The 24,760-nt window shown below is 47.7% G+C and overlaps 1 protein-coding gene across 1 annotated transcript; it reads left to right on the plus strand.

Annotated features, from left to right (window-relative positions):
* The first annotated feature begins 2,371 nt into the window (after positions 1-2,371).
* RHOU (ras homolog family member U) lies at positions 2,372-9,729 on the plus strand. The gene is made up of 3 exons (XM_064708535.1): positions 2,372-2,893; positions 3,633-3,691; positions 6,732-9,729. Exons 1-3 carry the CDS (start codon positions 2,569-2,571, stop codon positions 7,185-7,187), a joined length of 840 nt encoding a protein of 279 aa, XP_064564605.1. The 5' UTR covers positions 2,372-2,568; the 3' UTR covers positions 7,188-9,729.
* Positions 9,730-24,760: the final 15,031 nt, after the last annotated feature.

Here is a 24,760-nt window from a genome sequence, read left to right on the forward strand (position 1 = left end):
CTACCTTCAGAGTTTCACTGAAAAGCGATTTGTTTTCAATTCAGAAATAGGGACACAAGCTTCTGTGCAATTAATCAATTTTCCTTTTTTCTCACTTTAAGGAAAAGGTGAGTCTAGGCAATTTTGGTTACTGGGGTTGGTACCTGACTTTGATCAGGGATGTGATTTGTCACCTGCATCACTCTAATACTGAGCTTATACTGTTGAAACAGCGTTGAGTTCAAGATGTTACCACGCCACAGATAGCTCTGAGCTCCCTCACCAGTACAGCACAGCAGCCACACAGGAATCTCAGGCCTTTCAGGGGAACCCCTGCAGGGCTGAAGGCACCCAGTACTGCATGAAACGCTGTGATTTTGCAGCCAGGTGGCCGTGGAGCACGCTTGCTGTATGGCTCTGTTATGGAGGCAGCAAACCCAAGAACAAGTGTGGCAGCAAGCTGACATGGCCGTAACCTTTCAACTAGCTGCAGCTGTTTGCAAAGCAACCTGCAATGCACACATCATGTTTTTCCCTTTTCCCATGAGAATAAGCCAAATCAACATTTTCCTGGCACAACTGCATGCATACTCTAGGGAATTAGCTGCAGTAGTATTACTAAAGCAATTCAGCTTTTCTAGGTAGACAGGCTATAATTACACCAAATTAAAATAGAATGCTTTTGTTCTAACTTTGGCTTCCCCTCGAGGACTTGTACCAAAATAATCAAAGGTATGAATTAAGCCATTTCAGGTATTTTAGTATAAGCCTGAGTGCAGGCAGGCTCCTGCTCCAGTCCTTCTACCTTGGCAGAGCTCAGCTGTCTGGGTGATCTCTCACAGGCTTCATCACAGAGGGACAAATGTAGGAAAGCACCCAATGGGAAGCTGGGTTTGGCTGTAGCCGGTTGCCCTGTGATGGCTCTCTCTGGGGCCAATGCCATATGTGACAGCACCATCTTTGTTCATTTAAGGGAAGGTAATTCTGCAGGACTGGGATGTCCCACAGGAGGGTCAATGGCCCCTATGGGTCTTGAGCATGAGGGTCACACTGAGCCTCAACGCTCTGCTGGTTGCTGTGCTCCATCCCTGCCTGGCTGCGCTCCCTGCAGGGAGTGGGTGCTGCTGAGCTGACATGGGGCTCCACGGAGATGTTTTTTCCTACACCTTCAATTGCACACACAGCGTATCCAACCTGGGGGTTCTGCAGCTGCTTTCAGCCAGGCAGGACCCTGCTTTGGCCCTGCTTTGAAATGTCCAAAATGTCTATGTGCAAAAGAGCCATGGCCCAATGGAGAGCTAGTGACTCTTCCCATGGAAGAGGCCAGGGCACTTACGAAAAGATCAGCTGTACATGGTGCTTTTTTCCATGAGACGTGAGCCTTGGCAGGGCCTTAAGTGGTTAGACCACACCACTCCAGGGTTTAAAGGAGCAGGAAGACGTCAGCTCTAGTGACCATGGAAATACGGATGGGATGTTGGGCAGCTGTAGCACGCGCTGCCTCACATGGGTTTCCACTTCACCGAGGGAAATGGGGAAGCAGCACTTCAGGACTCAGTGGCAACTCAGGGGTGTTAAAAATGGTAAACTGAAATTGTAACTCTGCCATAGACTTGTCAATATCGATTTGGGTAAGTTCAGATGTATGCACTTGCTGCCTGTCAAATGAGGCACCCCAGATTCTCCAGGTAGTGTGGCTCGTATTTTTATGGTGCTTTTAAGGTTCCCTTAAGAAATGCGTTAATAACGTTTCCAACTGAGAACCGAACTAGGCTAATCATCAGCCTTTCATTTTCAGCGTTTTGCTGCAAAACTTTCCATGGCCAAATTATTGAAAATGAGGAGCCCCCTTTCCTAGGGCACACAGCTCAGTTTACCCCTCCCCGATGCGCGCAGGTGGGAGCCCACTCAGCGGCTTCCACGGCAAATACGCCGAGAGCACCCATGGAAACTCCAGGGCTCTCCCGCCCAGCTGAGCGCGACGCCCTCCCCTCAGCCAGCCGCGCCCTGCCGGCAGGGCCGGGCGGGCCCACACGGCGGCTCCGCGGGCAGGGCCGGCCGCGAGCCCCGAGGGGCCGGGCGGCACCGCCCCCTCCGTCGGACCCAGCCAATGGTAGTGCGCGGCGGGGCGAGCGGGCCAATGAGGAGCGCGGCCGCGCGGCGGGGCCCGCCCCCTGTGCCCGCGCGCGGCCGTCGGTGAGTGCGGGGCGGGGCGCTGCGGCGCCGCCTGGCGGCCGTGCCGGGCCGGGCCGGGCTGCGCCGGCTCCTCCCCGCGCCGGCGATGTCACGCGGCGGCGCGGGGCCGGCGGCCGGGACTCTGGCGCGCGGGGCGCGGCGGTAGCAGAGCCGCCGGGAGCCGCCGCCGCGCTGGGAGCTGCCGCCGCGCTGGGAGCTGCCGCCACCGCCCGCCACCGGGAACCGCCAGCGCCGCCGGGGCTGGCTTCGCGGCGGTCGCGCCGCTCCTGCCGGCCCGTCGGGGCCCCGCACCGCTCGCCCCCCGCCTCCGCCGCCGCGCCTCGCCGCCCCCCGGTCGGCGGCCCCGGGCAGCGCGCCGCCCCCCGGGCCGCGGGGCTCTGCGTGGCCGCGCGGATGCCGCCGCAGCAGGAGGGCGAGGCGGGATACATCAGCAAGCCGGTGCCGCCGGGCGGCTGCGAGGTGCCGCCGGTGCCCCCGCGCAGGGTGCGCAGCGGGCGGGCGGCGGCGGCGCTGGGAGCGGCGCTGGGCGGCCGCTGCCGGGCGGCGGGGTCCGGGGCCGTGGCCGGAGCCGGGGCCGGAGCGGGGTCCGAGCCGCGGCGCAGCATCAAGTGCGTTCTGGTGGGGGACGGCGCGGTGGGGAAGACCAGCCTGGTGGTGAGCTACACCACGAACGGGTACCCCACTGAGTACATCCCCACCGCCTTCGACAACTTCTCCGGTAAGTGACCGGGGCGGTCGCGGGCATCGGGGCGGCGGGAGGGGATTCTGCCGTCATGGGGGAGCGTGCCGCCTCAGGGGCCGTGGCTGCAGTGCATGGAGGGGGCGCGATGTCCAGGTTCGGTGGTTTCATTATGGATCTATGGGAAGCAGGACTCCACGGAGCAGGACCGAGCTTGTCAGGCTGCCATCGCAGCCAGCAGCACCGGCCGGTCTCCGGTGTAACGGAGCCAGGCTGGCAGCGGGCTTTAACTGGGAGCCCTCCGGTGGAGAGCTTAGCGCTCTCGGGGATATCTGAAACGCCTAAAGGGCAAGCTTAAATCCTCGCCTTCTCTCGCCTTTGCAAAGGGGGAGGTGCAGGGGTTTCTCTGCGGTTCAGCGGCGGCTTTTCTTGTCCCGGGCGTGCTGAATGTGTACGGGGAAATAAAGCTGAACCCCTCTAGCAGGAGAATGTGCCAGACTGCCGGGCTCGCTCTCCGCGCTGCCTGCGGAGCACTTGTGCCGTCACTGCCTAGCTCATCTCTTGTAGTAGAAGGAATCGGAAAGCACTGAAGGGAGTGCTTGTGTTAGCGACGGACTCCCTTCCAGCTCGGCTAAGTTGTTAAATATAAAATAATTGAAGCAAAGGCTATTAGAGCTGAGGGATGGTAAATCTTACTTTTTAAATTTTTTTCTTTAATGGAAAACATGTAAAGTTGAATTCACCATAGTTCCCCCCCTCCCTTCTTTCTCTCCAAAAGCTGTTGTGTCTGTCGATGGGAAGCCGGTGAGACTTCAGCTCTGTGACACAGCTGGTCAGGTCAGTGGAGCCACGTACTTGATTTAAGTGACAGCGGGAGGGGAGAAGTTGTTGCTGTTGCGCAAAGTAGTCCTGCAAATGACTTCATGGATTTGAAAGTATTCCCAGTGTTTGATCATGTTATTATCGGCTGTCATTTTCACTGCTGCTTGACTCACTGCTCTGCCTGTCTGTTGAAGGGTGGGGGACGGACTGTTTCTCCGTATAGGGGCTGGGCACAGGCTGCTGCTCTGCTGGCTCAAGCTGCAGCTCTGCTTAGCCTGACTGGAAATGCTGAACATATTGGGGATTCAACAGCCGCCTGGTTTTCTCTTTGAGCAGTTGTCACAGTCTTTATTTTTGCTAAATAACTGGGGGTTTAAGAATTGGGGTGTTTGGCATATATGCATGCAAAGCAACCACATCTGTAGGTGTCCAGAGATAGAGACTGTGTTTTTGAAGGGATCGAAGCTGGAGGGAGAAAAAAGTACTATTGGGTGTTGTCCGTGGAGGCTTCATATTCACCATTCCCACCCATTTATAAAGGGCTGCTGTTGCAGAGCTGAGGTTTGCTGTAATCTGCAACCTGAAGGGATGAGGGTAGCTGATGCGTCTCATCTCCTACTTTGGCTGATACATAAAAAAATTCCATGTTTTACCATCTCAGATTTTCTGGAAGACCCAGGCTTGTACCATCTTGAGCAGTGTGCAACACTGCTTGCCAGAGGTTGAGGCTGGATAACCAAAAGTAGCCAAAAATATTTTGCTACCTCACTGCTTGTTTGAAGGCAATGGGAGTTAGAGTCCTGTGCAGCTTTGTGGATCTAGGTCTATGCTTTCACCAAAACCATGCTGAAAAATCTCAGTGGTCTTAACATACAAACCTATTTAGATGAGTGATAGCTGGGTGCCCTAGTTAGGAATGGAGTTTTAAGGGCTATGCAGTAGTAGACAGCAGTGTGCCCTACCAAGCAGAGCTAAAATCCTACAAACAGCCTTCTGCAGGTAGTGATATGAAGTCAAACAGCAGAACTGTCCCATGATTTTGTGTCCTGCTGAAGAGATGGGGTGGTACTGCAACAGTCTTGGCTGTGCATGTTCATATGCAGAGCATGGCAGGTGAAGTTGGCATCGGGTGACAGCCTGTGGACATGCAGTGCCTGTGGAAATGCAGCTGCAAGCTGCAGGAGGGATGAACAGGTCCTGTCACCCCTTGCCTTCCCTGCCCTTAATGGTTAAGGTGTTTGCTCTGGTGGCCCAAGTGCAGCTGGAATGAGTGAAGTTACTGCCTTTAAAATGAAGGGATTATCTAAACTGACAGAAATTGTCCTGAGTAAAAAGATTCCTGGCTGGATACTTTGATAGAACTGCTGCTGGGAGATGGCTGCTGAAATCTGGAGCTAAAAAAACCACTCCTGGCAGCAGGAAATTCTGTTTCAGCATCACTAGCCCGAAGAGGTGTAGAATCGCTGCAGGCCATGTACCTACCATTGAAATGGCAGAAGTGTACTTAGGATATAAAGGGAACTGTTTCATCTTAGTAAAAACCCATCAGATCCAGGGTTTGCTTCCAAACCCATTTAATTGAGCCCTTTTGAGGTTTCACATGTGGCAAGAAGAGGCAATTACATGGCAAGCTGCCTTTCTGCAAACAGCCCTGTTGGTCAGAGCAGCATCTCTCAGTGAATGTGGGGTTTTTCTTGAGCCGAGTGGTGAGAGCTTGGTTTCCTCTGAGACTCAGTCTGAGAATCAAGAGAGCCAATGGATCTTACTTTTTTGACTAGTGTTTTATAAATGTCTCTCTGTCTCTCTCAGAGATACTGCTGCAAAAAATTCATTTGAGCAGAACAAGATTCCTGAGGCTTCAGGACGCTTTACACTGCATATCCTGGGCCTCCAGAGGCTTTAAAGCAAAATTTCACATCTCAAAAATTAACATGCAACTCGCAATTCATCAGTAAACCGAGAGATATATTCAGCTTTATGTTTCTGTGCCTGATTTGAGAACATGGTCCATTTTAATTAAATGTCACTGCCGCTGAGGCAAATCCTACCTGTTCAGGCTGCTACCCTGGTTTTATCCTGCTGTCAGCATAAAAGCAGCCTGCCTGGAGTAACCCTAGCTTCTACCTGCATTCTTCCCTGAGGGTCAGCACACCTTTGTTACCATGAGGTGTTTGACTTACTTGTGGCTTCATCCTGAAGCTGAAAAAGGGCCTTGCTTTGCTGGAGTTTGCACTAAAAAAAAAAAAAAAAAAAAAAAAACAACCAAACGAAAAAAACCAGAAAGGTAGTGCTGGGAGGCCCGTGTGCAGTTTGTTTGATGTGGCATGGGTGGGAGGGAAAGGTAAAGCTCTTACTCTATGCCATTGGCATGTTAAGCCTGCACATTGTAAGTCATTATTGCTCCCATCAGATTTAAATCCTTGGGCACAATGGCAGGGAAATTATTCCCATATCCTGGAGGATGTTGCTAAGTAGTTACCAGTTTAAAAGCTGACTCCAGGAAAGGTACCCACAAAGGTACACATGCTGCTGCATATCTGCTTTGCCCTTGCCCGGGTCTGTCAGCAGAGCAGCTTTGAGGTATGTGGTGCTCCTCCTCAGAGCTGCTCACTGACTCACCCTGGCAGAGGTGGGTCTGGAGAAAGTGCTCTCTCCCTCTTCAGTTTGTGCCTTTCTGTGCTGTAACTGCTTCCCACAGCCTTGCTTCTCTGCTCAAGTAGGGCACAGGGCCTGTGTACAAAGAGCAGAGGAAATATTTAAGCACTTGAAATAACCTGCAGCATTAGTTGGAAAATCTCAGGTATGTGGGGAAGCCACCACCTTTGTCCTGTGTGCCTGATGGTGGCCGGGTGCCCGCTGGCTGGCAGCCATGGGACATCAGGCAGGGTACAGGTGGCTTCTGCATGGGTCACACCTTGCTGAGTGGTGGTCTGGGTGCTCATTTTGGGGTGCCTGTCAAGGTGGCAGTGGCAGGTGGTCCTCAGCTTCACCAAGGCTCAGGGCAGACTGGAGCTGCTCTTTCTGTGGAGTGCTAACACGGTTTTGTTCTGTGCAGGATGAATTCGACAAGCTCCGGCCTCTGTGCTACACCAACACGGACATCTTCCTGCTGTGCTTCAGCGTGGTGAGCCCTTCCTCCTTCCAGAACGTGAGTGAGAAGTGGGTTCCTGAAATTCGCTGCCACTGCCCCAAGGCACCCATTATCCTGGTTGGGACACAGTCAGACCTCCGCGAGGATGTCAAAGTCCTCATCGAGCTGGACAAGTGCAAAGAAAAGCCAGTCTCGGAGGAGGCTGCAAAGCTCTGTGCTGAGGAAATAAAAGCCGTGTCCTACATCGAGTGCTCCGCTTTGACTCAGAAAAACCTCAAGGAGGTCTTTGATGCAGCCATCGTGGCTGGCATTCAGTACTCGGATACCCAGCAGCAACCAAAGAAATCCAAATGTAGGACTCCAGACAAGATGAAAAACCTCTCCAAATCCTGGTGGAAAAAGTACTGCTGTTTTGTATAGGGGCTGCAAGGACCGGAGTGCTGCTCTGAGGAAATCAATAGAGGCTATATTAGCTGAAATCTCAATTTGTGTCGTCTTGAGTGTATAGTGTAGATCTGTATGTATGTGTAAATGTTGCTACTGGATGACTCAGTTGCCCTTTTGAGGATTGCAGAAGGATTCTTAGTTAAATAATTGCTATATATCAGGTCTGGCACCCAGTTTTGTGACCAGACATTCTTGTTAAGGAAAAAAAAAAAAGCACCATGTGTCTGTGAGCATAGAAGGATTTGTCCAAAGGATTCAACTTGTTGTAAGGTGTATGTGATGGGGCGGAGCACAACAGAGGCCTTCACTGCCAGGGCTTTGCATGAGGAACGCACAAGCAACGGTGGAAATGTAGAGCTCTGTACGTGGACGATCAAAGGGAAAAATAACACTGTGCCTCCTAACTGACATTTTTAGCTTTAAACCCCACTCCTGCTCTCTTTGTGTCTTCCCAAGCCAGTGCTCTTAGGGATCACTTTTAAAAGGGTATGCAAGAAGTGTAATCTATACGCAAATGCCATGGTTAAAAAGGTCATGGGTATACCTTCAGCTTGTGGTGAGGGAACCTAATCCCTTATGGAGCTGACATCTCATTTGTTACCTCCTGACTTTCAGAAAGTCCTTTCTGTCCTCCTTCCCCTGCCTTTCCCAGGAAGCCGAGTGGAAGCCCAAAAACATGACCAAGCTTTTAACTCGCTACCTCGAGCAGTGGCATTTTCCTCTGTGTTTTTGCAGACATGACGACAGTTCATCTATTTCAGCTCAAAGGAATGTAAATACTGTTGTGTTGGGGTTTTAATTTTGTTTTTTTTGCAATGTAACAAATACCTGTGCAGCACCATATAAACCGCATCTGGTTTTAAGTCTACAGCCAAGAATTCCAGGATGCCCCATTTTACCTTTTAAGGCTGCTAAACAAATAACAAATCAGACAGATTGAGATTTATAACAAACTGGACTCCAAAAACTGAGGCTACTGCGTCCTCTTCATGATGCTGTTTCCAACCAAGTTAATGTTTCCCTTCTAAAGGCAACAGTCACTTGTGATTGAATCTTGTCCAAGCTCATAGTTGTGAAATTGTCTGAGGCCATCCCTGAAATACAACTGATAATCCTTTTTTTTTCCCAGATCAGTCCAACAGATTAATTGAAATGTGCCTAAAATGTAGCTGAGGGATCAACATAGAGCTGAGTGTGACCTGTTCTCTGACTGAATCTGGTTCCTACTGAACTCAGCCTAATTGCAGTTCTAGTGAGTTCAAGAGACCCAAATGATAATGTGACTCTCTGCAAGGGTCAGTATTTGAACCTGTTCTGCAGAGGACATTTAGTTTGTGCTGTCTGTCTGCCTCTTTTATGGCCGCAATTACTTTTTTCCCTCCTCTAGATAGTTCAAGATCAAATTATACTTCTTTTTTGTTCCCTTTGGCCCTAGCCTTGAAGTGACCTTTTCCTTATTCTTAAACTAAACTGTAGTGACAGAAGGCCAGAACCTTTTTTCATCAGAAATGAATCAATGTCTGATACAAAGAACTGTAGGGGCTGTTTGAGTTGATAAAGCTGACCACAGTTTACCTCCTGGCCCATTAAGGAAAATGACACTATGTAAATGGATTCTGGGCTATTGGCATAGGCTCCACAGACAGTATTTTTTCCTTCTCTACAGAAGAATGAGTGCAGAATGGGTAATGTTCCATCACTGAAAACTTGAAAATGGGATGGAAATCTTTACCTAGGGCCTAATTCAATAAAAATATGTTGGCTTCTGCACTGGAAGAGCCTGGAAAAAGAGTTTCCGTAGCACAGAAACTGGATTCCTTTGACTTGGTTGCATCTGGTTGGTAATGGTTTAATGTTTACTAGTCCTGAAGTTAACATCTGAGCCTTTATATTTCTTACTCAAATGCTTTGACAGGATTTCAGATATGCAGTCATGCCAACATCTTTGAGAAAAACAAAGCTAGATTTCTCCTGGGTGCTTGGCTTCCTTGTGAAAAACAGTCTCAGTCGCTCAAAAAATGTGGGTTTGATGAGGAGACAGGCTTGAATCTGAGCAGCTTCCATTTACAAAAATAACAAAATTTCCTCCGCAAGATCATACTGCTTGGTGTCATGCTGAACTGGAAGCAGTAGGTTATACTTTATAAGCAGCCTGTTTCATAGTCTGGAGTAGCATTACTTTTGAATGTAGCCAGCTGTGACTGTTTCTGAAGATGTGATTTATATACAACTTGTTATAGCCCTTTACTAGGTGTGTGTAAACTGAGGTCTAATAACTCTATGGATACTGCTCTACGTGGGGCCACACAGGGTCTAGGTTTTAGAAATCTTACTTTTAAAATTACCAGTATTTTACAAGCATAAATGAGGGGGAGATGCCTCTATGTAGTCTATAATCTGATGTGCCTTATAAAAAAACTATCTTCTGTTTTCTGAGTGTAGGCTATATTCCAAAAGAAATATTTCATGTGAGAATGATATAAATGAGGTATTTGGAAATAAATTCTGACCTGTGTATGTGTCTGCCTCTGCTGCGTGCTCGAGGAGGCTGGAAGGCAGTCTCTTGGCCATGGACTGGGCTAATACCCAGCAAAATACTGGGACTGTGCTCCCAGTGCCCCAGCAAAAGGCCTCTGCCCAGAAAATACAGCCTTTTTCTGCACTGCCCCAGCCCCAGGGGCTAGGCTGGGTGGGAAGGGTACAATGGCCAGCTTTCTGTCTCCCTGCCAGCACAGCATCTTGCTGTGGCCCTGTGAGGCGTGGACAAGCTCATTGTGCCTGGCCCTGAAAGTGGGGTGAGTGGCAGGGAGCACAGCATAACTGGGGTGTTTGCCTGCTGATGTTGTGCCAAATGTGTCCTGGGGGAGCCAGAGGGCATTTCTGGAAAAGCAGAGCTTTCTCCATTTTGACACCATAGGTCATGCCACTCCTTCCTGGGTCCTGCCCCTCATGCCAGGGCCAAGGCGAGTGAGGTTTGAGATTGTTTGTGCCCAGGAGCTGCATGACTGTGGCACAGAAGCCTTCAACCCTTCAGTGCCATTGTGTTAGCTGAGTGGGGAGCAGCATCTAGACCTCCAGGCATTCCCATGGATCCAGTGTCCTGCTCCAGAGAGGGCGCTTTGCTCTGCACCAGCCAAAGTTTGTAACCTGTCACCATTGTGTTTGTTTTTCTGGGAGCTGAGAGGAGCAGCATGCTGGGGATGGCATACCAGGTGTCCCTCCCATGCCACCTGTCTCTTGCGTTATAAGGCCAAGGCATTTTCAACCATGGGAATGCACACAACCTGCATGAAGTCAGGTCAATGCACAGTTCCTCTTTCTCATGGTTGATTCCTCACTGGAACAAAGCCTTGGCTTCTCCTCTTTGTTAAGTGCCAGGCTGGCTGGTTCACCTGGTGGTGCCTGCAGCACAGTGGCCCTGCCCGAGAGCCAGCCTGCCAGCAGGCTCCTTTCTGGGGATACTGCTGTTGAGTCACCAATGCCCGTGGTGATGCCTTCAGAGATTGCTTCCATGGGGTTCCTGTGCTGCAGGAGTGGAGTTGAGGTGTGCTGGCTGGAGACCAAGGCACCCCACCTTTGTGTGCTGACTTTGCAGGAAAAGGGGATGTGCTAGCTTAGAGTCCAGAAACTGTTCTTGCCAAATCCTGGAACAAAAATCCCTCTGCTACCTGTGGGGCATTGATTTTCTGCTGAGGCAGGCTGCTGTCTTGTGCAGCCCGGCATCTGGACAAGGCTAAGGCAGTTCAGGTCATCCTTTACCCCAGGGTGACTTGGTGCCTGGGTGTGCTGCTGTGATCAAAAGGCTCCCTCAGCTGCCCTGCTTCAGATACTGGATGGGCTGGCAGCTGAGGCTGATAAGGGCTTACTGAAGTAAGCCCACTGTACTTAAGGTTTCCCAGCAATGCTGAAACAGCTGATGATTTGTGATGGATGGATGTTCCCAAGAGAGGAACTTTCATATGAAATTAAACTGCTAGGAAAAATACAAACTGGAGGTTTTTTTGTTAATGGAGAAAAAAGGCACTTACACCATTTCCCCCCACTGTGTTTAGTGGGTTGCAGATGTTTCTAGGGTAGGATTGAAGGTTGACTGGAGATGAGACATTGACAAATGTGACAGTTTTTCCTTACAAGGTGTCTGTAAGGACATTTCACCACACTCTTGCTTTGCTTTTTATTTTCTTTCTAGACTCCAGTTACTGACCACAGAGAGGGGGGCAGTGCTGCAGGGGACAGGGTTTTTGTATGACCACATGGAGCTGACCTAATGTTGTCATAGGTATCATGCTTAAACACTGAACCTTGCTGAAGCATTTGAGTGGCCCTACAATTGAGCAATCTTTCTGAGCTCTAGTAATTTATGTGCTTAGGGGTTTGCACAGAAGAGATCTCAACTTCTGCCTTTAGTGTTGCCCTGGCATGGAACAAGGTGAGGAGAGAGGAAAAATAACTACTCAGGAAAGAGTGAGACATTATAAACCTCAGGAGAGCTGGCAAAAGGACTCCAGGGCAAGGGGGAGTGATAGACACTACTTTTACCTACTTTAGTCATAAGCAGATTAAAAGCACAATTAGAGTAATGCATGAGGAAATGAACAGCCCCAAGGAGGGCTGTTAGGTATTAAAATACAGCCTTTTCTTTGGGAAGCCTGAAAGCTGTGGATAGCTGGAAGCTTGGAGGAAAAATCACTCAGCATTTTCTTGGTTCTAACATTCTCTCCCTAAGCATCTGTGCTGACTAGAGACAGCATGTGGGATGAGGTGGACCTCTGGCATCAATCAGCCTGACTGTCCCAGTCTATTTAATGCTTTTGAAAGAGCAGGATGGGTTTCAGGCCAGCAGCAGGGCCTCAAGATCCAATGAGACCTTCTGAAGCCTTAGCTTCCCACATTGCTGGCAGCCAGCAGGAAAATATAATGGTTGAGGGTTGTTCATTACCCAGTTAGTGCAGACCTCTATGTATAACCTGGAGAGCAAGCAGTTGTGTAATCCAATGAATTTTACTGTCTGAGGCAGGGTATTCTTCAGCGCTGCTGATTTATTTCTCCACAGTTTTAACAGGATGAATAGATCCGTGATGTGTATGAAAAAAGGCATAAAACCTCAGCTTGGAGCAGCTTTTTATTCAGCAAGGGAAATGTGTCTAGAGAAGGAAGCGTGAGGAGCAGCCCTGCTGATCTGCAAGGGACTGTTCCAACCTGAGGAGCTCTCCTGGCTGAAGGAGACCTGTCTTAGACACTGATTCAGACTCCAGTGCTGCAGAGTGTCCCCAGGTATCCCTTGTTCCCTTGGTCTGTGCATTTTGGTTGGATCCTGATATTATTTGGAGGCAAAGGAGGAATCACCCAGGTCTGCAGAGTTGCAGACCTGTAAAACTTTATGTAGCCTTGAAAAGACTCAGGCAGGGATCCCTGTTGAGCTTCTGGCACTGCAGGCACACTTATAGAGATATTGCCTCTCTGTAGCACTTTCCCCCTGGCTTCACTGGGAGGGAGGAATACTGATCCTCTCCTGCTGCTCAGACTTTTGCTGGTCTCTGTGGTACCCTGGGATGAATCTCCCACATACATATCTGATGTGTCTCACTCCTGATCCACAATTCATTCAGGTAACTCCAATTTTCTAAAGACCTTCTCTCTGGGAGCGTCATTTTAGCAGCAGTGGCCAATTTGGGTTAATAGAGATGGGATAAATATGACATGGGACAAAGCATGGTCCTTGTCCAGACAGCTGCTACTTTTCCTGTCATGATGGAACAACCCTGGCCATGTGTGTGCCCTGGGCTCTCTGTGACCACCTGGCCTGGTCATAGAATCACTTAGACTGGAAAAGACCTTTAAGATCAAGTCTAACCATTAACCCAGCACTGCCACATCTACTACTAAACCACGTCCCTATGTGCCACATCTGCACAACTTTTACATCACTCCAGCGATGGTGACTCCACTACTTCCTTGGGCAGCCTGTTCCAGTGATGCCAGCCCCTGAGATGCTTGTTAACAGTAGCAAAAAAAAACAAGTTCAAAGCAAAAATGTGACTTTTATATTTGGCATTTCCATTTTCAAGTTGCTGATGGAGTGAGAACTGCATGCATGGTGTCCTGCCATTTGTCCTGGCAGGCACTTGGTCCTCCGTGGTTCAGCAGGGATAATAGCACCATAAAACAGCTGTACCGTTCTCCTCTGCCTCGCTACACTTCACGGTTTTACAGTAGAGGCATGCTGAACAAGATTTATCTGAGGGCAGTGCTTGGACTATAGCCCCTGATGGAGGGTGCTCTCCACCCTCTCTTCCCACAGCCACCCCTCCCCTGCATTCCCCTAGGCAATTTTCTTATTTTTAATTCAAAACCTCATGTTGCCCAAAGCCTGGTGCTCAGCATTTTTCTGCTGCCTGTCCCATTCTTCTATCTTTTGAGCTCTGTCATGGCCTTTCCACATTTTAATTACAAGCTCAGCAGGCTTCAGGCTCCCCTGTTCCTCAGGGCTGAGGAAAACCACTCCTTTTATTTTCTGCTCGTTTTCGCGTAATCTTCCACAACCCACAGAGGTGAATCGGGGGAGATGATGGCAGCGTGTTGCAGAGCAAAGACTGAAGAAGATTGGGTGGTGATAGTGAGGGGTAAAGTCTCTCCTGCTGCTGGCTGTTGTGGTGGTGATAAGGCTGCTCCAATGCAGGGGCGGCTGTTGACTTCTGGGGGTGAGGGCTCCAGTATCTGCTGGGTTACAGGCAGAGCCCTGGCCATTTTCAAAGGGCTTTGAAGTACCCTCTGACAATCTCCTATGGGAGATAAGAGATTGCAGGGAGAGGAAGGAGTTCCTGGAAACAGCTTTAACAGCACGTATGTTTATCTAGGCTGGGTAACCCAGAAGGAGGCCAAAACCTGGGCTGCAGACACCTGAGAAGATATGCAGGGATTTAAGCTGAAAATGCAAAGTGATGCCAAACCTCGGGGTTCCAAAGTTTAAATCAATCAATTTTCTAACATCTGACTCAAGCCTGCAAGTGAACAAGGTATTTGTGGGTACATCCCTCTCTCATCCTTTCAGTATCTGCATGGAGCTCTTACTCACGGATTTGCCTTCTCCCTAGCAGATGTGGCTGTTGCTGCTCGTGTGGTTGCGCAGAACAGCCAGGCCCAGAGGTCCCACACCTCTGGGTGTAGAGAAGTATTATGCAAAAACATATTTGCTTTTATTTGTTTAAAACAGAGCCCCTGTTCATTCCAAGACACCATCTCTAGCTCCGGCATTGTAGGAGGTGGTGAAGAGCAGTTTGCAGGTAAGCAGGTGGCCAGATGACCAGGAAAGTGTCACAGTGACCCAACCAACTGCCTTCTTGGTTTTGTTAACCACCCTTGTGTTTGCTTTTTTCCTCCTCAGTTAAAGAGTCACAGCTTTTATATAACATCTCCTGACACAAGAGTTTCTCCAACCTCTCAGTCATTTTGTCTGCTGTCCCTTTGGGCCTACCCCAGCCCCACCATCCCACTCCTGAAGGGCAGAGAGCAGAGCTGCAGGCAAAGTCTATAATCCCATGTTTTGCTCTTCAGCACTCTTCCTGGTACTGCCCAATATTTTACTGGTGGTGTTTCAACAAGTTTTGGTATTGAGCCTTATCCAAAATTTTTTGGAATCCATCAATCCTGTCCCTGAGACCTCCCTTATCCCCAAAAATGCTGTTACCCCATAGAACAGCAGCAGCTTTCCAGAAGCATTTCCTTTCAGAGAAGACAGACTGGCACTTTCCCAGCAGACCATATTGTCCGTGTGGTCCATTATGTTACTCTTTATTGTAATATCTATCCTCTGTGTGAACATATGGGAAATAGTCTGTTCTGAGAGTGCTACCAGCAAGGAGAAACTGCCCAGGGATTCTTCTGATCCAGAATTTTAATGGATCTATGACATGAAAGTTAAATGACTGCTTTCTGCATCATGCCCTCCATCAGGAGGACACAGACAGTGAAAATTTCCTATTGCACCACACTACTATGGAGCTCCAGTACCCTTGGCCAAGACTTGCAGGTGCGACAAAAATCTTTGCCACTTTGGCGGGTTGCTCACCAGGGATTGTTCAATGGTTTCACTGATCACTGACCCTGTGGAAATCAAGTCCCTTTATCATTATTCCAAGTCTGATTGCAATAATCTTCAGTTGCACTTTGCCTTTAAGAGGCCACAATTTTTTTGTGGTGGCTGAGGTGGGAGGCAGAGCAGCAGTACAAAATAGTGTTCTCCTGCTGAAGTTCTTTGAGAAAGAGATATTCATGTCCTTCTTCAAAGTATAACTTAAACTTATTTTGACTCATTGGACAAATATTTTATGCAGGACCTGTCATTTGCCCAGTTAGAATGGACACTCATTACATTTTATAAAAATTACACTGAAAATGTTCCCATCATAAATTTGGCACTTGTGCAAATACGATGTTTATGCTGGCAACCCAGAGAGCAGATTTGGCCCAGTAATTTCAAAATATTCCTAATTTTCTGGGAGACTGTGGTCCCAGATTTTCAGCAATACACAACTGCTGTTGCTTGACTTCAGGCAATGGAGACACTTGATATACTGTTGCTCTAGGCCAGGAAACAATTGAGAATCATATTATTATAGCTGCTGCCTTTAGCAGGAAAATGCAAAAGCAGCAAGTTGGATTCTAACCTGATTTTTAAAGAGGTGAAACTTCCCCTTTTTGCACTGGGAGCTTACTGTCAGGATGCAGACAGCAGGCTAGGGATGTGATCAGGCATTTTACCTTTGTGAATCCAGAGAAGCCACTGTTACATTCAATGCTTTTGGGAGCAAAACCATCAAAATACTGATGAGAAATAACAGACAGGAGGCAGTTGGAAAGCCTGATGATGGAAGGATGCCTTGATAAGCACCGTTATTGTTAGAGATCCAGGCCAGATTTTTGGAGTTCTTCATCTGAAGGGTCAGCTAAAGCAGTCATTTTAAACCCCTTTAAAGTGCCACAAATCCATCCTAATTGAAACCAGGTGGTTCTGACTGGAGGCTGTATTTGCCAGTAAAGTTTTGTGGCGTGAACCAGGACTGGCTGACCAGGCAGCAGCCCCAGATCCTCATTGATCTGCCACAGTTCAAAGTGAATCCACTTGTCCCAGCAGCTTTCTTATGGGTCCTTTGTGTCACTTTTCTGCGCAGCTGAGGTCTCAACATTTATGAGGCTTGAAATATTGACCTGTGCTTTGGATGCAGAACACCAGAGAGGAGAGAGTGGTGGAAGAAATGGAAGTGGCACTGGGCAGGGTCTGGGCTGCAACCAAGCAGTGCCCTGGGACGGCTGGGGTTCTTCACAGTGCTGATGTTGTCATTTCTGTAATGAACAGGATAAAAAGGTGTTTGAGGCTAGGAAGTGTTAGTTCCTAGGGTCCTGGTTTAACACGAGCAGTCCAATCTATCAGCATCAGAGGCATGTTTTCACTGGAGGAGAGCAGTTGCTGCACAGGTTTCTATTCATTTTCCTCTAACACACTGTATTTCTCACCCAGGCACTTCTGTTCCTGATGATTAGGAATAAAAGTGACAAAAATATAGCACATTCTGGTGTTTACAAACAGCTTTGTCTCCCTGGGTTGACAAGAGTGGAGGTTCTCAGGACATATTGTCCATAAAATCCCCATAATGGAAGGGCTTGGCATTGCTCTTTTTTCTCTCCATTTCTCTTTTCCTTTCTGGATGGTAGTTTTATTCCTAAGAGCAATATTCCAGATTGATAATTTCCCTGATGCTGCAAGTAGGCTGGAGCTTCTGTTTCAAAGGCTGTTCCATTGCCTCCCTCAGGTCTCCTCTCAAAAGTGAACACTTGAGTGGGGAAATGTGTAATAAATGGAATGGTAGCATTGATGGTGCTCATTTGGAAAAGGAGATAATCTCCTTTGTTTGCACTGCCACATGTTAACGGGTGAAGCATCTGCAACGTTTGCTCAATAAAGCTGGTGCTGGATTTGTCTCCATTGCCTGGAAAATCCTCTTTAATCTTGTGAAATGCTATCTCTGTAATAAGACGTATATCATGACCTGCATCGCTTTGCTTTTCCCCCTCTATTGTCTTGATCTGATGTGGTGCCAATTTGCAAATATTTAGCAGGATTAAAGCATTAGGCTTATGTGAGGCAGAGAAGCATCATGAAATATGAAGAGAAAAAGAAGAGACAGAATTTATTTAATAAATCTCCTTCCAGACACTTTTTACTCAACACTTGAAGTCTTTTGGTTTTACTTCTCCTCCAGCAAGGTTTGCACCCAGGCAATTAATGCCTCCACTTTTTTAAAGCTGCTAATAAAAATTAGATGTTGTTTGGTCCTTTTGGGCTGCATTTTGACACAAATAAAGACCTGATTTATCTGTGATCCATTTGGCAACGCATAGAGGTGGGATTTCTAAGCTCTTTCTGGATAGCTTAGAAAGGCCTTAGCTTTGTGCGCTCTTCTAAGCAGGCAGATGGGGCTGCTTCTGTGAAGAGAAGGAGAGTTTAGATGAAACAAAGAGGGACAAAGGTGGGATTTTCCCTTTGCAGTCCGGTGCTTTGGCCTGCAGACTCAGGTCCCAAATCTGCTCCCGGTTACACATTGTGTAACTCTAAAATAACTTGATTTACAGCAGCCTGCTCTGGATTTAACTTGGTGTAATTGATGGCAGAGTCTGGTCCTTATTATTCATTCTGCACCCAGCCAGTTTAAAGGGTCAGGGAAAATATCTGAGGAACAGAACTGCCTTTGATCTTTGGTTTAATATTTCTGCTATGTTTTACATGCACAAGGAGCTATCATGGCCTTTTGCTAAGAATTCTTCTGCAAGGAGAGATGTGAAGTAGTCCCTGTGATTGTGAGGAAGCTTGGGAGTGAGTGAAGTGTAAAGTAGAAGTGGGTGAAAGAGGAAGATGGATGTCTCTTGCTGTTATTCCCACAAATAAGGCCATATACAGGTAAAGAAAAATGGTTAGTGAGTACACAGCCTCTTTTTTAGATCTTTTCATTTTAATTTGTTGGTTTGTGGTGACACAGAAAATGACATTGTGAACATCAAAACTGTCACTGTAATATATAGTGGGGTGGTTGCACCCAAGAATTCACATTTGCCAGCATGTACCTACACCTGCAATATGCAGTCATTATTCTAACTACAGTGGGGGGCAAAAAAAGATGTTTCAGTTTACTGTTTGTACACGCTAACTTTTGTAACATCAGTGGTGATATTTAGTTTCCTCACTGTCCCAGAATGTAACAGGAAGTGTCAAGAGGGTTACAGAGAGGTGACACACAGATGTGCAACATTTGTTCCAGGTATTCACCAGGGCCCAGCTAATAAGTTGTATTTGACGCTATCTGAGCACAACTTGCTTTTCTTCTTTGCTTTGCAACTCACCTGTAGCAAAACAACGGATGGAGACTCGAGAGGTGTTTTTCAACACCTTATGAGAAGCTGTGCAGCGTTGTGGAGAGCCTGGTTCAAGCATGGCTTAAAGAAAGAGGCCATGAAGGTATTCAGCTAAGGGAAAAAGCAGCCTTTCCCAGGCTTGATTCTGTAAATAATTAAGGTTCTCAGCCACCTTTTATATAAACAACAAGATTCTCAGACCGTTTCCTCAAAAACAGGCAATATTCTGTCCTTGGCTGCTCTAGGAACAGATGGCCGTTCTGAGAACAGATATAAAGGTTTTGAGAACTTTTCATATCATGGTGAGAACACTGATCTTGGTTTCAATAAACAAACTTCAGGTATTGTAAACAAAAGGAGGAGCTGAAGTTTTCTCTACAGCCTATCGGGAGCTCAGATTTTGCAATATGCATGAAGTGAATTAACACTGTTATAAAAGGTGCCTGGTTGATCAATAAATTGGAGTCAGATGCTGAACCAACAAAGGCAGGTCGCTCCCTTCACTTCAATGCAGCGTGGCTTCCCCAGCGTGCCAGCAGTTCAGGTTTTCCTTTGGATCCTCTTCAAATCAAGTTATCAGCCATGCAGAGCAACAGTGGTCAGAGGGTCAAGATTAACCCTTATGAACTGTTTTAACAGGCTTCCAGGTATTCCCATTTTCCAGCAAGTCTCCAGGAAGGCAGACTGTGATGGCCACTATGTGTTTTGAGGCATCAAAGAGGAACAAAACCCTCTGTTAGGATTTCATTCTCTAACTCTGTTAAAGCTGGGTGCAGATTGTGCAAATAATTTTGTAAAGGTCCGAGGGCTCAGCAAGGTGGGAGTGAACATGAGGTGGTAAAGAAAACAGCACATAAGCCCTGAGTCTGCTATAGGGAGAGAAAGCCTCAGGCACTGAAAGGAGTGGGCTTGGGCTTCAGAGGTGTTTTACTTTTAAATCCCTATGCCTGGTTAGAGAAAACTCATTACCACTTTTATGTTGAGATATCTGTGAGGGATCTGCCTGCAAAATTATAGTGTCTAGGGAAAAAACTACATGAGCATACATTTTCAACAAATTCCCTGTGTTGATCAGAAAAGGAGGCTGTCTTTAAAGGCTGTTCCACTCTTTCAGCTGAATACATACCAGGAATGAAGAGCTCTTCAGGTGTGTATTGACATTTTTATCCATATAAAGCACTGCTGCCCCATTAAAAAATCTGTGTATCTGGTGTGTGTGTGCAAATTTTGTCTGCTTCTTTTGCACATTATTTCCATGACTTGTTGATATTCAAGCCAGTGCTATAGAAAATTGGCTATTTTTCACTTCACACAGGGAATTAATTATACTTTTGCCATTCTGACTTGCAGAATTCATGCCAGATAATTTTCCTGTAAGATTAGGGGACTAAGCAAACCTATGAAGAGCCAAACAGCCCCACACCCCCCCTCCCCATAATGCAGGACAGACAATCAGAGGACAATTAATGTCCTCAGGAAGGTTTATGCATTTTGGCTTGCATCCGAGCACAAACATGATAATGGCTGCAAAAAAAACACATTTGTCCACAGCCTGTGCCAACTTTTAGCTTGAAATCCATGAACTGTTCCATATGTGACAGACTGATAGGACAACCCCACGGACAGACCATGGGTCTCTGCTCACAGAGTGCTGGGTGAGCAGCAGCAGCCCCTCTGGGTGAGTGAGATTCCTGCAGCCCTGCTTGCTCATGTATCCTGCAAAAAGACATCCATCCTGCTCCATCCTGTTCAGGACAGGCTACCAGCAGCGTGTGCCAAGCCCCAAACTGCCTGGATCCCTGGGTAACAGCTCCTCAGAGGACATTTACCAGTTCTAAGCTCGGTGCTCTGGTGCTGGCCCAGCTCCACCCAGTCCCTGCAGCACCAAGGGGTCCAGGAATCCCGGGGTGTGCTGCACACACCCTGCCCACACAGGCCAGGAGAAAAGGAGGGCATTGCCTCACCTGGAAATGCCTGAAATTCCTGCAGACCACAGGTGCTCCCTCTGTACAAGCTTACCCAGCACCTCCAGGGACCTTCCTTCCCTGTACTCCAGCTTTTCCTCTCTGCCTCCTCACTCCTGGTCCTGCCTAACCTTGGCAGGGCAAGGGTTCACCCTGTCCTTCCCTCCCGGGAGTGCACGTCCTCTCTTGGACCGTGCAAGGGTTTGGATTGAAACTTTGCTTTGTGGAGCCATTCCTAGTTTTGGAGTGGGTTTTCCTTTCCAAGAATCTGCTCTCCAGTACAAGCAAGTGAAGAAATTTCCTCTTGTAACTAGTCCTTGAGCTTAAAAAAAAATACATCTTTTCTTTGAAAAAAGCTGGTTTCATTTGATAAGTTTTTAGTTTTAAATACAAAGGTCAATGTGGGTTTTATGTGTCAGCTCTAAGAAACCTTCATTTACCCTTTAAAGAACTTTCATTTACCTTCTAAAAACCTGCCCTATAGTTGAACCTGGAGGCCTGAGCAGGATTTCTCTCTCAGAATTCCAAAAAGCATCCTTCCATGTTCCTCATGAGGATTTTGAACACCTCCAAAGAAGGATCACAGACTCCAATAAATGCATTGTATGGGATATCATGCCCTGAGACTCTGCCCACTATGCAGACCTGGCCTGTAATCCCAAAGTTTCCATTTCCCTTTGTGTAATCTCAGTGTCTGCCTGCCTGGGGCACACCAGTTTCCTGGCCAGCAATGCCACTTGGCCAAACCATGAGCTCAGAGATTTTACATCAGTTTTTCTTTGCAGCTGAGTGTCTGTGCCCATCCATTCCCTCCATCACCTGCTCAGTGCTCACAGTCCCGGCAGAGCTGAGCACACAAACATCACACAAACATCCTTCCCCAGGCATGGTGATGTGTGTTTCACCCAGCCTGAGCACACGGGGGGAGCACACACGAGTCACAAGTGAGTGACCTGTGGAGGAAAGCCTCTCCCAGGCCCCACAGACAGGGGTGGATGTCAGTGATTTAGAGCTGCTGTCGGCAGAAAACAAGGGGACGATGGCTCCATTGCTCTGCACACAGCAGGGAGCGAGGGAGCAGATATCGGGCTCAAGCAGGCCTTGCTTTGTGTCAGCAATAGCTGAAGGGTCACAGGAGGATCCTGTTATTAAAGAAAATAAATTTGGGTAAGTTGGGCAGTTATCCTCCAGTGAGCTGTTTGAGGCTGATTGATTGGCCCACAACTGGTACCAGGAGCATGAGGGCTCTCTGACCGACTGCTGCTTTTACAGCCCTACTTCTCCTTCTCCCCCGTCTCCACTTTGTTTTCTTTAATAGATGAGCAGAATAAAATGCAGGTGAACTCTGTGAACTGCAAACAATGGGAGCTCAAAGCTTCTTGAATTGAGACATTCAGGGGCAGCACAGTATGTACTTTGTGCTGGGCAGGGCCTCGATGCCTCTGGAGGAAAGTGAGCCACTTGTTTGGAGCACACACAGCAGCAAAGGGAATAAAATTGTAACATTTGAGAGAAGGAAAGGAGAGAGGGGAGAGGGGAGAGGGGAGAGGGGAGGGGGAGGGGAGAGGGGAGGAGGGGGAAGGGAAAGGAGGGGAGAAGGAGGGAAGGGAAGGGAAGGGAAGGGAAGGGAAGGGAAGGGAAGGGAAGGGAAGGGAAGGGAAGGGAAGGGAAGGGAAGGGAAGGGAAGGGAAGGGAAGGGAAGGGAAGGGAAGGGAAGGGAAGGAAAGGAAAGGAAAGGAAAGGAAAGGAAAGGAAAGGAAAGAAAGGAAAGGAAAGGAAAGGAAAGGAAAGGAAAGGAAGAAAGGAAAGGAAAGGAAAGGGAGAAAGGGAGGGAAAGGGAAAAGGAAAAGGAGAAAGGAAAGGAAATAAGGAAGTGAGCCTAAATCAAAGTGAGCCAGTCGCCATGGAAGGGAAATCAGCCCCTCCAAACTCTACTCAGTGACTGCAGCTTGGAAGGAGATGGCAGCTGAGGACTTGAGAGGAGGCAGGCATAAGAGTGCTGAGAAGAGAATTAGTATGTGAATGCACAAAAAGGAAAGTCAAGGTGATATAGGGGAGGTTTCTTCAAGAACTTGTGCTAAGGAAGGGGTGTGATTAAGAGGACAAAAGAGAGGAAGACCTCCAGAGGATGTAGGCATATCTCTCAGTGTAAACAAGAGCAAAAAACATTCCTGTGTCAAAGTGGGTAACTGGGAACTGCTGGGTTTCTGGCTGTAGTCCACAGTCTAATATAACTTTAAAAGAAACTCAGTAGTGTATGTGCATGGGGAGGTAGACTACATTGCCCATGAAGTAGCCTGGAGGGTCTGGAGAGACCAAGAGATGCAGCAGCATTCTGCATCAGGAAAAAAAGTAGTAAAATGAAGGATGGTACTTAGAAATTTGTGTCCTACCTGACTGAGAGAGCAAGAGGGATGCAAAACAATCAAGGACAAATGCAGGTGGGAGAGAGGAGATTAAAGGCACTTCTATCATGCAGGATGCCAGCTCCTGCTCAGTGTGAGCCTGGCCTGGGGCATTAGGGTGAGCATTTAACAGGAAAGAGCCTGTATTAATAGCAGGGACTGTATGGACTCCAGCGTCCAGGCACAAACCACAGCAGTCCAGTGGGAAGAGCAGCCTGCATGCTACCTGTTGAGGACTGAGAAGAGCATCCCTATGACAGAGCATCAAGGAGGAAAAGGAAATATCCATTGTTCTTTTGACATAGGAATGGTATTTCTACGGGACTGGACATTGCCTGGAGTCTGTAGAAACTTGGAGGAAGGCATTATCACTTCCATCTCCTCTGGAGAAGGGGGGAATTTGTCTCTGGGAAGGGTCTGCCCTCCCCAGGCATGGGGCTGCAGAGGGAATTAATTCCCACAGCACTGGCCCCTTAACATCAGCAGTAACGAGGCAGAGAGTATGATCTCTGAGTGGGTAAAAACCTATTTTATCATTGCATTCCCCAGAATGTATTTCAGGGAAAGCCTTAGGTATTTCCTGCTGCCTTGGGTATCACAACAAGATGGGTCAATTTGTTCATGTGCAGGGAGTATTTCTTCATGCTGGACAATGGGCTGCTCTCCAGACAACAGGGAGGCTGCCTGGGTTGTGTTCAGCATTTGTTATAAACATTTGTCATCTTCTATGGGAATGGTGGTGTGGTGAACAACCAGTGTCCAGCAGAAATATGATAGTGAGGTGGAGGAAAAAGTGTCCTCAGTGACACAGCAGATGTGATAGACAGCTGTCACTGCAAAGTCACACTGTTTACGACTTGAGTGAAAGACAAAAATGGAAAGTAAGAGAACAATGATTCACTTTAGGCAAACAGGGTGGAACTAATATTGGGAAAATCTAGTGGTGCTCATCACCTAGGAAAGAGTTAATTCCTGTACGAGCTTCTCCTAGCACAGAAGCTGGGAAGACTGACATCTCCCTCAGGCAATGATCAGCCATTGAGATTTTTCCCTGATGATGTAACAGTTGCAACGTGACATCTTGCACACCTTTCCTGGTTGGGGTGGTTATCTGCAGAACAGGAATGATACCCCTACACATTGCTCTGGCAGTCGCCATAATACCATGAAACTCAGATAATTTATTTACTTTGTAATAAAATCAATTTTTCTTTTTTAATAAAATAAATTATTATTTTATCAATCATTTGTTGTGTAGAACTGTGAGCCTCATTCTTGCATTTCAGCTCTTCCAGCATGGACCAATTATATCAACATTTAGGATATAAATGAGGGTGTGTAATGGAGGGAAATTAATCCAGTACTTCAAAAGTAGTGACCTTCATTGCATTGGTGAGAGGACAGTGAATCCTTCCCCTGGTGTTCAGGAGAAATGCTGGAAGGGTATTTGTCTCCTATAGGCTCCTGCACACACACACACATATATACATATATATATATATATATATATACCTGCGTGCCTGTGTAAATGTTTAAAGTAAGGTGGAGCTGCTCAAAAAGCACCAGGCAACCAAATCCTCCAACACAAGTCACAAGTCAAGGGCTGGGCTGCTTTTCCAGAATAAATTTATAGTTTTTATAGTGGAGGGAAGCAATCATTTTGTGATTGCTGTGGGCTATTTTAGGTATCTACCACAGGAGAAGATGAATTGTTTCCTGTAAATGCCTGTTTATCTCTTTGAACTGAGCCCAGGGTGTCTGGCTCACGTGT

The sequence above is a fragment of the Zonotrichia leucophrys genome, chromosome 3 (assembly GCF_028769735.1).
Source record: "Zonotrichia leucophrys gambelii isolate GWCS_2022_RI chromosome 3, RI_Zleu_2.0, whole genome shotgun sequence".
Taxonomy (NCBI): Eukaryota; Metazoa; Chordata; class Aves; order Passeriformes; family Passerellidae; genus Zonotrichia; species Zonotrichia leucophrys.